General features: G+C 44.8%; 1 protein-coding gene across 12 annotated transcripts in view; it reads left to right on the top strand.

Annotated features, from left to right (window-relative positions):
- Positions 1-12,009, top strand: part of SMARCA4 (SWI/SNF related, matrix associated, actin dependent regulator of chromatin, subfamily a, member 4) — an 87,067-nt gene that overhangs the window by 33,006 nt on the left and 42,052 nt on the right. For all 12 annotated transcript variants that reach the window (XM_029215967.1, XM_029215969.1, XM_029215964.1 and 9 more), the window contains exons 14-16: positions 6,709-6,830; positions 9,049-9,199; positions 10,519-10,682. In XM_029215967.1, coding sequence (XP_029071800.1) covers positions 6,709-6,830; positions 9,049-9,199; positions 10,519-10,682 — 437 coding nt within the window. The remainder of the gene's footprint in view (positions 1-6,708; positions 6,831-9,048; positions 9,200-10,518; positions 10,683-12,009) is intronic.

Here is a 12,009-nt window from a genome sequence, read left to right on the forward strand (position 1 = left end):
GTTCTTTTAAAGTTCTAAGAATTCTAAGACCAGTAACATTTTGTTGTAATTTTTTAAACAGGCTTATGGAGATATAATTTACATATGTAAAATGCACCCACAGTAAGAGTACAATTCAGTGATTTTTTTAGTGAATTTATAGAGTTGTGCAATCATTACTCTACACCAGCTTTAGAACGTTTCTGTCACCCCAAATGACATCTCACCCACTTACAGCTTGTTCTCGCCCCCTCCTCCAGCCCCAGGAAACCACTGGTCTGCTCTGTCTCTACAGATTTGCCATTTCCGGAATTTCACATAAATGGAATTATACAGCATGTAGTATCTTGTGTCTGGCTTATTTTACGTGGCGTGTTTTTGATTTTCATCCATGTTGTCTGTACATCAAAAGTTTGTTTTACATCGCTAATTATTAGAGAAATGCAGATCAAAGCTACAGTGAGGTACCACCTCACACCGGTCAGAATGGCCATCATTAAAAAGTCTACAAATAACAAATGCTGGAGAGGGTGTGGAGAGAAGGGAACCCTCCTATGCTGCTGGTGGGAATGTAAACTGGTGCAGCCACTGTGGAGAATAGTATGGAGTTTCCTCAAAAAACTAAAAATAGAGTTGCCATATGATCCAGCAATCCCACCCCTGGGCATTTATCTGGACAAAACTATAATTCAAAAAGATACATGCATCCCTCTGTTCATAGCAGCACTATTTAGCAGCAAGGTCCTACACTTAGGAAACTATATTTAATATCCTGTAATAAACCATAATGGAAAAGCAAAAAAAAAGAAAATATCCTAGCTTTGAAGGTGTAGATTTAACCCTTATATGCATATTTCCAAACCTATCAAACTCAACTTATCAAAATTTTTGATTAGATATGTACATTTTACTCTAAGTAATTTCTATCTCAATTAAAAAATATTTTTAAAATAAATGGAGAAACCATTAATAAAAGTTAAGGTCTTAAAAAAAAAGTTTGCTTTATTCCTGAGTCATGTTCCATTGTATAGATATACCACACTTTGTTTACCCATACACCAATTGGTGGGCATTTGCGTTTTTTCCCATTTTCTGCTATTATGAATAACATTGCTGTGAACATTCACATGCATGTCCTTGTGTGGACATACGTTTTCATTTCTCTTTGGGTAGATACTTAGGAGTGGCATTGCTGGGTCATATGATAAGTTTATGTTTAACTTTTTAAGGAATTGACAAACTATTGTCTGAAGTAGTTGTACCTTTTCACAGGTTCCAGTTTCTCCATATCCTTGTCAACGCTTGGCGTTATCTGTTTTTTACATTATATAGCCATCCTTGTGGGTGTGTAGTGGTATCTTGTGGTTTTACTTTGCATTTTCCTAGTAAATAATGATGTTGAGCATCTTTTCAAATGTTTATGCACCATTCAGATATCTTCTTTGGTGAAAATCTGTTGAAATCTTTTGCCCATTTTTAATTCAGTTGTTTGTTATCTCATCAGTGAGTCGTAAGAATTCTTTATATATTCTTGATACGTGTCCCTGATCAGATATGTAGCTTGCAAACATCTTCTCCCAGTCTGTTTGCTTTTCTTTTCCCTCAGTGATGTCTTTTGAAATGCAAAAATGTTTCATTTTGATGAAATCCATTTATCGATTTTTTCTTTTATGAATTGTGCCTTTGGTGTTGTATCTAAGAGCTGTTTGAAGTCACGAAGGTTTTTCTCTTATGTTTTCTTCTAGAAGTTTTATATTTAAGCTCTCACATTTAGGGTCATAATTGAGTTGATTTCTGTGTATGGTTTGAGGTACAGGTCTAAGTTTGTTTTTTGTTTTTGCTATGGATAACCTTCTTACCCAGCACCAGTTGATGAACAGACTGTTCTTTCTCCCATGAATAGTCTTGGTAACTTTGTGGGAAATCAGTTGACCATAAAATTAAGGGTTTGTTTCTGATGCTCAGTGTTTTCCTGTTGATTAGTATGTCTGTGTTTGTGCCACTATCACACTGTCTTGTATTACAAGTTTTGGAATCAGGTAGTGTTAGTCCTCCAGCTTGTTTGCTCTATTGGCTATTCTAGGTACTTTGCATTCCCATATACACTTTAGGATCAGCTCATCAGTTACTACAAAAAGGCTTGCTGGGATTTTTGTTGAGATTGTCGTGAATATAGAGATCAGTTTTGGGAGAATCACGTCCTAACAATATTTAGTTTTCCAGTCCATGAACATGAGATGTCTATTTATTTTGATCATCTTTAATTTCTCTTAGCAATAATTTGTAGTTTTCAGAGTATAGGTTTTGCTTTTATTGTTGTTAAATTTATTCTTAAATATTTTCTTCCTTTTCTGCTACTATGAATAGAATTGTTTCCTTGGTTTTATTTTTTGATGTGTTGTTGCTATTACATGGAAATACAATTTTATATGTATATTTTTAAAATGTTAATCTCGTGTTCTGCGCACTTGCTGAACTCATACTGGTAATTCCAATAGGGTTTTTTGTTTGTTTGTTTGATTCCTTAGGATTTTCACATGCAGGATTATGTCATTCATAAATAACCATAATTCTTCAATACTTCTTCCTTTCCCCTCTGTGTGCCTTTAATCTTTAATTTCCTTCCCTTGCCTTATTGCAAGATCCTCCAGTACAACGTTGAATAGGAGTGTCTAGAGCAGATATCCTTAGTTTGTTTTTGATCTTAAGGGTTATGCAGTTAGTCTGTCACTATTGTTTGGTGTTAGCTGTAGATTTTTCATGGATGCCCTTTATCAGGTTGAGTAAATCCTCTTCTGTTCCTAGTTTATTGAGAGTTTTTAGCATGTGTGAGCTAGATTTTATCTCATACTTTTTCTATTAAGTTGATCATTTTGTTTCTTTTAAATTTATTAATTTTTATTTTTGGCTGTGTTTGGTCTTCGTTGCTGCGTGCGGGCTTTCTCTAGTTGCAGTGAGTGGAGGCTACTCTTCGTTGTGGTGCGCAGGCTTCTCATTGCGGTGGCTTCTCTTGTTGCAGAGCACAGGCTCTAGGGGCGTGGGCTTCAGTAGTTGTGGCACGTGGCCTCAGTAGTTGTGGCTCAAGGGCCTAGTTGCTCCCCGGCGTGTGGGATCTTCCCTGACTAGGGCTTGTACCCGTGTCCCCTGCACTGGCAGGCGGATTCTTAACCACTGCTCCAACAGGGAAGTCCCTGATTTTTTTTTTTAATTTAAATTATTTTTTTTTAATTAATTAATTAATTTATTGGCTGCATTGGGTCTTCATTGCTGCATGGGGGCTTTCTCCATTTGCAGTGAGCGGGGGCTTTCTCTAGTTGTGGCAAGTGGGGGTACTCTTCGTTGCAGTGCACGGGCCTCTCATTGCACTGGTCTCTCTTGTGGTGGAGCACGGAATTTAGGCACGTGGGCTTCAGCAGTTGTGGCACGTGGGCTCAGCAGTTGTGGCTCACAGGCTCAGTAGTCATGGCGCACGGGCCTAGTTGCTCCGCGGCATGTGGGATCATCCTGGACCAGGGCTCCAATCCGAGTCCCCTGCATTGGCAGGTGGATTCTTAACCACTGCGCCACCAGGGAAGTACAAATTTTTACTATATTTTTAAGTTATTTTCTTTGTAGTTGCTCCAGGGATTATGATATGCATCTTAATTTATCATCATATGCTTCAGGTTAACACTAACTACATTCTGGTAAAATATGGAAATTTTGTTCTAGCTTAGCTCCATTTGTTCTTCTCCCTTTGTGCTCTTATTGTCACATATGTTACATCTATATATGTTATAAACCCAACAATACCGTCTTCTAACTAATACCTGATATAATCTTATGACTTAGTCTAAAGAAGTTGGAAAAGAAGAAATAAGGGAAAATATATTTATAGAGTCTTTTATATTGATACATGCATTTACCATTTCTGATGTTTTTTATTTCTCCATATGGATTCAATTTACTATCACCTATCATTTCCTTTCAGCTTGAAAGACTTTTTTTTTTTTAAACCATTTTTTAAAATCAAAGTATAATTTACAATGTTGTGTTAGTTTCAGGTGTACAGCAAAGCAGTTCAGTTATACGTGTGTGTGTGTATGTGTATTCTTTTTCAGATTCTTTTCCATTACAGGTTATTGCAAGATATTGAATATATTGAAAGATTTCTTTTACCATTTATTATAAGGCATGTCTGCTAGCAACAGATTCTCTCAGCCTTTGTTTTTCTGGGAATGTATTTCTTTAGCTTTCATTTTCAAAGATAGTGTAGCTGGACATAGAATTCTTTGTTGACAGTCTTTTTCCTTTTGAATATGTCATTCCACTACTTTCTGGTCTCCTGTTTCAGATGAAAGTCTAGCTACTAATTATATGGATGCTCCTTTGTACTTGATGATTCATTTTCTCTTTCTTGCTTCCAAGATTTTCTGTTTGTCTTTGGGTTTTAGAAGTTTGTGAACTCTCTCTTTGTGTTTATTCTCGTTAGTGTTTGTTCAGATTCTTGGCTTGGTAGAGTCATGTTTTTCATCAAATTTGGGAAGTTTATCATTTCTGTCTTCTATTGAGACTCTGTATTTGTTGATACATTCTACTTAAAGATGGTTTCCTTTATTTCTTTGAACATATTTACAATAGGTTTGAACACATATATAGTAATAGCTGCTTGTAAGATTGTATGCTAAGTCCAACATCTAGGAAGAGAGACAGGCTCAACTGACTGTCTTTTCCCCTGAGTTCTTATCGCATTCTCCTCCTTTTTGTTTGTCTTGTAATGAATGTTTAGTGGAAGGCTATTTTAGCCACTCTGGATTCTGACTTCCACCCCTGTGCGTTCTTTTTGGTGTTTTTGTTTGTTTAGTAAATTATCTAGGCTGAATCTGTGGAATGTTTTCCCAGGGTGTGTGCTGCCTTTGGTGTCTCTGCTCAGTTTATTGTTTTTGTTTTTTTCTCATTTTTAGTTTTAATCCTGGCTCTCTAGGAGTGGGTTGTGTTTCTTCATAACTTAGTAGTCTTCCAGTGATTGGGGAGAGTTTGTACTCAAACACCTTGAGCCAGTAAGGCTTCTTTCTGCAGCCAGTGGATCAGTGTGTGTAGAAGAACACATTCCAAGATTGGGCCATTTTCAAGCCCACCCTGGCTTTTACTTTCTGCTGGGCCCTTTCTCCCTTTCTCGTTTCCTCTGTGCATGTGCACAGCCCTCAGCCAGTAATATGCTTTCCCCACCCATGGCTGAGGTCCTCACCTCCACTGACAGTGCTGCTGGCCTGGGCATCGTCCACTGCTACAAAATGACTAAGTCCCCATCAGCCTCAGCTGCCAGGCCTCATGGCTTGCCCACCCTGGGAGAACTTGCACATCAGAACTGGGAGCTGAGGGTAGGAGAGATGAAAGCACCCCCAAGAAAGAACTCCACAAACTCCCACTCTTCTTGCCCAAGGCTCGGCAGTTTTCTCAGTGTTAATGCTTCTCAGACTCAGGGCTCTGAAATGGTTGCCTGTGCTACTTTTGTCCAGCTTTAAAGTCACTTTTTTTTTTTTTTTTTAAATATAAGTCAGACCTCAGGCAGGGCTGTCAAGCAGCCCCACCTTTCTCCCCACCTACTCCCCAGGAGGACTAAGGGAATTCTTTTTTTAAAAATAAATTTATTTATTTATTTATTTTTGGCCGCGTTGGGTCTTCGTTGCTGCCCGTGGGTTTTCTCTAGTTGCGGCGAGCAGGGGCTACTCTTTGTTGCGGAGCACAGGCTCTACGTGCTCAGGCTTCAGTAGTTGTGGTGCACGGGCTTAGTTGCTCCGTGGCACGTGGGATCTTCCCGGACCAGGGCTCGAACCTGTGTCCCCTGCACTGGCAGGCGGATTCTTAACCACTGAGCCACCAGGGAAGCCCCTAAAGTCACTTTTTGAGGGGAGAATTTGCTGACCCCTTTAATTGGAATTAGCCAGGCTTCCCATTCCTATTTTAATTCCCAGCATGGTAATATCAAGTAGGATAAGTCTTACCGGTTATGATTTTTTTGACCAAAATGTTTGTGCTGTCATTACCTGTTCATTATTCCAAATGATCTGTAAAATTATTTTGCATGCTCCAAAGGAAATCCCACTGGGTTTTGACTGAATAATTTGACAGGTTAATGACAGATACTTTTTCTTTTTTTTTTTAGTTTTATAGCAGTTCCATTATACACACACATTTTGTGTGATTTATACAGGAATACAAGGATGGTTTAATATTGGGAAATGTATTTGTGTGTGTTTTTTCAGTATGTCATACAAAATCCCCTTTATTATCTGCTCAGTAAATGTTGAAAAATCCTTTTAATGAAACACAACACTCATACTTAATATACAGATTTATAGAAAACCTCTTAGTAAACTATGATGCCTTATCATCAGTCTTATTTGACATATTTTAGGCATTTTGGCCATGTCAGTAAAGCTGAAAGTAAATCAAGAGCAATAAATATTGAAGGTTACCTATAAAATGTTTAATACCTAGGAAATCCAAGAGAAGAGAAAAGCTGTTTTAGTAGTATGCATTGTGTACGGGGGGCTGGGTGCAACAGAAGTACAGCATACCCTGAGAGGTCCTTAAAAAGAAGTGTCTGGACTCTGCTAAGAAAACTAAAAATCATATACTGAGCAATTAAAAGCATGACATGTTTTGGGACTGGTAGGAAGAGGGCACGTGGGTTGTAAAAGCATCACTCTGGGGTGACCTGAGGTGAACTGGCTTGTCTCTTGGTAGGAGGAGGAGGAGGAGCAGCCGCAGCCAGCACAGCCTCCCGCCCTGCCCGTGGAGGACAAGAAGAAGATTCCAGATCCAGACAGCGATGACGTCTCCGAGGTGGACGCCCGGCACATCATTGAGTAAGGCATCCCTCCCTCCACCAGCTTCCCGCGAGGTGGCACCGGCAGAAGCTGTTAGAATCCCAGCTTCTCCCTGGACAGCACTGTCCAGCCGGCAGCCGTTGTGGGACCACAAACACCAGATTGACTTACTTCAGATGTCACTGATGTTTGTAGTGGTCGAATGACGTTCCGTCCATTCACGTGGCTCATCCTGTGTTTAAGAGATAGTCGGGGGCTTCCCTGGTGGCGCAGTGGTTGAGAGTCCGCCTGCCGATGTGGGGGACACGGGTTCGTGCCCCGGTCCGGGAGGATCCCACAGGCCGCGGAGCGGCTGGGCCCGTGAGCCATAGCCGCTGGGCCTGCGCGTCTAGAGCCTGTGCTCCGCAACGGGAGAGGCCACAACAGTGAGAGGCCCGCGTACCGCAAGAAAAAAAAAAACAAAAAACAAAGAGATAGTCGGGGGGCTTCCCTGGTGGCGCAGTGGTTGGGAATCTGCCTGCCGATGCAGGGGACGTGGGTTCGATTCCCTGGTCCGGGAGGTTAGCACATGCCGCGGAGCAGCTGGGCCCGTGGGCCACAATTACTGAGCCTGCACTCTAGAGCCCGTGGGCCACAACTACTGACCCCGCATGCCACAACTACTGAAGCCCATGCGCCTAGAGCCCATTCTCCACAACGGGGGAGGCCACCGCAGTGAGAAGCCCGCACACCGCAACGGGGAGTAGCCCCCACTCGCTGCAACTACAGAAAGCCTGCACGCAGCAATGAAGACCCAACACAGCCAAAAATAAAATAAACAAATAAAAAATAAATAAATAAAAAAGAGATAGTCGGGTTTACCACAGAAAGCCGCTTCATGCTTGTGCTCCAGCCCCAGCCCTCCCCATCTCCTCCCTGGAAGAAACTGCTTCCAGCATCGCGTGTCTTCCACACATATTTTGTGCATCAGTAAGCGTGACGTGTATCTGTGTTTTGTTTCATTTGCACGAGTGTATCTGGGACACGGTGTTCTGCCCCTTGCTCCTATGTCTGTGCACACACGGTGTCTCACTCCTCCACATCTGGCCATCCTGTCATGGCATCCCTGTCATGGTCTCACGTTGTGGCCTGAGTCTGGCGGTGGTCATTTAGGTTATTTCTCATCCTTTGCCGTTGTAAGCACAGTTACAATTAACATACCAATTTTATTGTGGCTTACAGTACAGAGTTAATGGATACTCTTAAATAGAGCATTGAGAGTATTATGTATTACATAAGCACTAGGTATGAAGGGAACCACTAGAACAAACATACAGTCTTTTTTTTTTTTTTTTTTTTGCGGTATGCGGGCCTCTTACTGTTGTGCCCTCTCCCATTGGGGAGCACAGGCTCCGGACCCGCAGGCTCAGCAGCCATGGCTCACGGGCCCAGCCGCTCCGCGGCATGTGGGATCTTCCCAGGCCGGGGCACGAACCGTGTCCCCCGCATCGGCAGGCGGGCTCTCAACCACTGCGCCACCAGGGAAGCCCAGACATACAGTCTTTTGAATCCATCAGAAATATATAGGAAAAAACCCTGTAAGCTAGGAAAGCCCAGCTCACTGTGCAGGATTTGTAAGAAGATATAAAAACAAAACATAGCATAAAACAATATGATAGTTGGATCACATATATCTCTCACATTAATAAAATGTAAATAGTTTAAAGTCATTTTTTAAAAGAATTCCAGGGAGTTCCCCGGCGGTCCAGTGGTTAGGACTCTACGCTTTCACTGCTAGGAGCCTGGGTTTGATCCCTGGTTGGGGAACTAAGATCCCGCAAGCCTCGTGGTGCAGCCAAAAAAATAAAATAAAATAAAATAATAAAAAGAGTTTTTTTTAATTAAAGAATTCTAGATTAGATTACAAAACAGCCAAAGTATAAATGATTCTGGTTTGTGCAAGGCTGTTGAGTGTACATTTTCCCTTTAGACTCTTGAACTCCGGGTAGAGAGGGTGGGCCATGTGACCAGCCTCTGGCTAAAAGTAACATTCCTTCTGTGGTGTGACAGTGACTTGATTCCCGTGGCACCCAGAAGTCTAGTCTTGGGCCCACCTGGATTAGTGTTTGCTGCATTGCCTGTCCTCAGACTGTGCGGCTGCTCTTTGGCTTATCTTCTGGCTCAGGCCATAAAGCTACCCTGCGGAGGTTTGTGTCAGAAGCACATTGTCACAAGTAGGAATGTGTGTCTTCACACGGCCCTTTGATCTTGCTCCCAGGAACGCCAAGCAAGATGTTGATGACGAGTATGGCGTGTCGCAGGCCCTCGCTCGTGGCCTGCAGTCCTATTATGCCGTGGCCCACGCCGTCACCGAGAGGGTGGATAAGCAGTCGGCGCTCATGGTCAACGGCGTCCTCAAGCAGTACCAGGTAGGTTGGAGGGGGCCGTGTCCACATAGCAGTCTCGGCAGAGGGGTTTCCGGGTCGTGGGTGGCTGCTGAACGCAGGCAGACCTGAGTTCACGGTCCACTCTTTCCCTCTGAGCCTCAGTCTCCTCATCTGTAAAGCAGCTTCATGGTCTGACCAAGAGGAAATGAAATGTTGCAATAAATCTGTATCTGCTGGGTGCTTGATATGTGCCAAGAAGAATAGGAGCACTTTATAGGCTGTTAGCATCTGAATTCCCTCAACCACTCTGAAGTAGGTGCTGTGGTCCTCCGAATTTCATGGGAAGGGGGGGGTTGGAGGGACAACTGAGGAACAGAGAGGTACAGCGATTCCTCAAAATCACACAGTATGGGAATGGCCAAGCCAGAATGGGACCCGGGCGTGGGCCCATGGGTGCTCAGTACATATTTCCTGGAGCTCTGTGCAGCATGAGGCAGCAAGGCAGGAGAGGTTAGCAGCCCTAGACTCGGTCCTTCCTTCTGGGAAATGGGGCAGCAGCCCCTCCTGCCAGCCTCTGAGGGTGAAGTGATGACACCTCTGAAGCTCTTTGTCAGGGTCTGGCCTGGAACAGCCAAGAAATGGAGCTGCTTATAGTAAAAATCTCTTTTCCTGTGGCCCCATATCCCAGGCTCACCTGTAAGCTCCCAAGAGGCAGCTGGTGCTGATATCCGTGCTGATATCAAGTGCCAAAGGTGAACCCTGTGGCCAGTGGAACTTTCCAGAGACCAGTGTAATCAGAGAGATCAGAACACGGCCAAGACTTAACTTGCTTCATCTGTTATGAAAATTTCCCGATTTTCCCTGAAGACAAGATTCTCTCTAGTTGGCTGTGTTTCAGAAAGCTTCACAAGCTTTGGAAACCTTTCAGTTAATCTTGAAATGCTGTTGAGGCAGTTGTTAGTCATGTGGTGGGCTCATCACCAAGCTCCCCTGAAACCCCAACGCTCTCCTGAGTCCAGTGTCACACGGTTGAGGGCAGGTTGCTCCCGACGTGCTGTGTGGCTTGGTGTCGGGCAGTGACAGACGGACACTGTAACAGTGAGAAGCTTAGCTGTTTAAATGTGCGCCCAGAAAGGACACTTCATATACATCTCTCATTAGCACAGCAACCCTGTGATTTCAGAGACAGGATTGCTGAGGATGAGGCTGAGTGGGAAAGGAGTGGGCTGACTCAGAGCAAAATACCAAGTGAAGATGGCCGCAGGAGGTCCCTGGCTGGGGCAGAACTTGTGAGTCTCCGAAGTGCAGGGAACACCCCCGAACCCAATCTGGGCTTCAGTCCTGGCCGCTTTTCCTTGCAGATCAAAGGCTTAGAGTGGCTGGTGTCCCTGTACAACAACAACCTGAATGGCATCCTGGCTGATGAGATGGGCCTGGGGAAGACCATCCAGACCATCGCTCTCATCACGTACCTCATGGAGCACAAGCGGATCAACGGGCCCTTCCTCATCATAGTACCTCTCTCGTGAGTGTGCCCACCCCAGGTGACGGGAGTGCCCACCACCCGAGGTCACCAGCAGCCCGGCCTGGGCTCAGACGCCTGTGTGTTAGTTTGCTTGGGCCACCCTCACGAAGGACCACAGCCTGGGTGGCTTAAACAATAGGAACTATTTCCCGGGAGGCCACAAGTCTGAGAACAAGGTGTCAGCAGGGCTGGTTTCTCCCTAGGCCTCTCTCCTGGCCTTGTGGATGGCCATCTTCTCCCTGTGTCTTCACACTGGCCTTCCTTCTATGTGTGTCTGTGCCCTAATTTCCTCTTCTTATAACAAAGTTATACCCGTCATGGATTAGGGCTTGCCCCAATGACCTTGTTTTTACTTCATTACCTCTTTAAAGACTCTATTTCCAAATATAGTCACGTTCTGGGGTGCTGGGCATGAAGATGTCAACATACAAATCTGGGGGGGACACAACTCAGCCCATAGCCACCTGCCTTTCGTGTCAAGGCTCAGGATAGAAGGGCAGGTGATGGAGTGCCCGTCCATGATTCCTGTTGGGGCAGCTCTCACAGGATGTCCTTGGTGTCCTCTTCAGGCCCCACAATGAGCAAATTCCACACAAGGTTGTCACAGGAGTAAGATAACTGCCCACTAGAAATGTGGGAGTGGAACCATTTGTGCAGACACTGTCCACTTACTGCTGGGGCACCGAGCCCTGTCGATCGCGTCCCAGCCTGGTCCAGGCACCACAGGCGCTCAGGTGGCATCTGGATACCCAAACGGCGTCCAGAGGAGGCTCTCTCACTTGCCACCTCTTGGTACCGTTGGTCTTTTCCTCCCAGCAGGCACCCTTCCAGGGGCCAGGATTCCTCAGGCCATCTGGGCATCCCTCTCCCCAGCTCTGCATGTGTCACAAAATGGTTTTCCTGTTCCCAGGTTTTTTCCAGAAGTCCCAGGACTGGCTGTCATTGACCCAGTTCAGGTTACATGTTAGGCAACAGTCCAGTCATGGGCCTGGGGGATGGTCTGCTCTGATGTGGCCAGGCCTCTGTGTGTACACTTGGCTTGGTCCTGAAGGGGAGCCCCCTTTACCGTCGGCCCAGCACTCAGGGGGAACCATGTCTGCCTCAAGTCAGCTGTCGAGAGGGAGGATGGGAAACCGAGTACTCATCCCTCAGCCCATGGGAACATGCCCTCCTATCTATAAGGAGGCCAGGCCTCCAGAGGCCACGCACCCACCGCTGGGGGCTCCAGAACCCTCCCAGAATTCACCTCGAGAAGTTGATTTCCTCGTTCTGCCTTCTGTCCCTCATGGCGGTGTAAATCTGGCTGCCTTGGCAGGAACAGATCTTC

This window comes from Monodon monoceros, unplaced genomic scaffold (genome assembly GCF_005190385.1).
Source record: "Monodon monoceros isolate NGI ecotype Baffin Bay Population unplaced genomic scaffold, NGI_Narwhal_1 Super_Scaffold_12, whole genome shotgun sequence".
Classification (NCBI taxonomy): Eukaryota; Metazoa; Chordata; class Mammalia; order Artiodactyla; family Monodontidae; genus Monodon; species Monodon monoceros.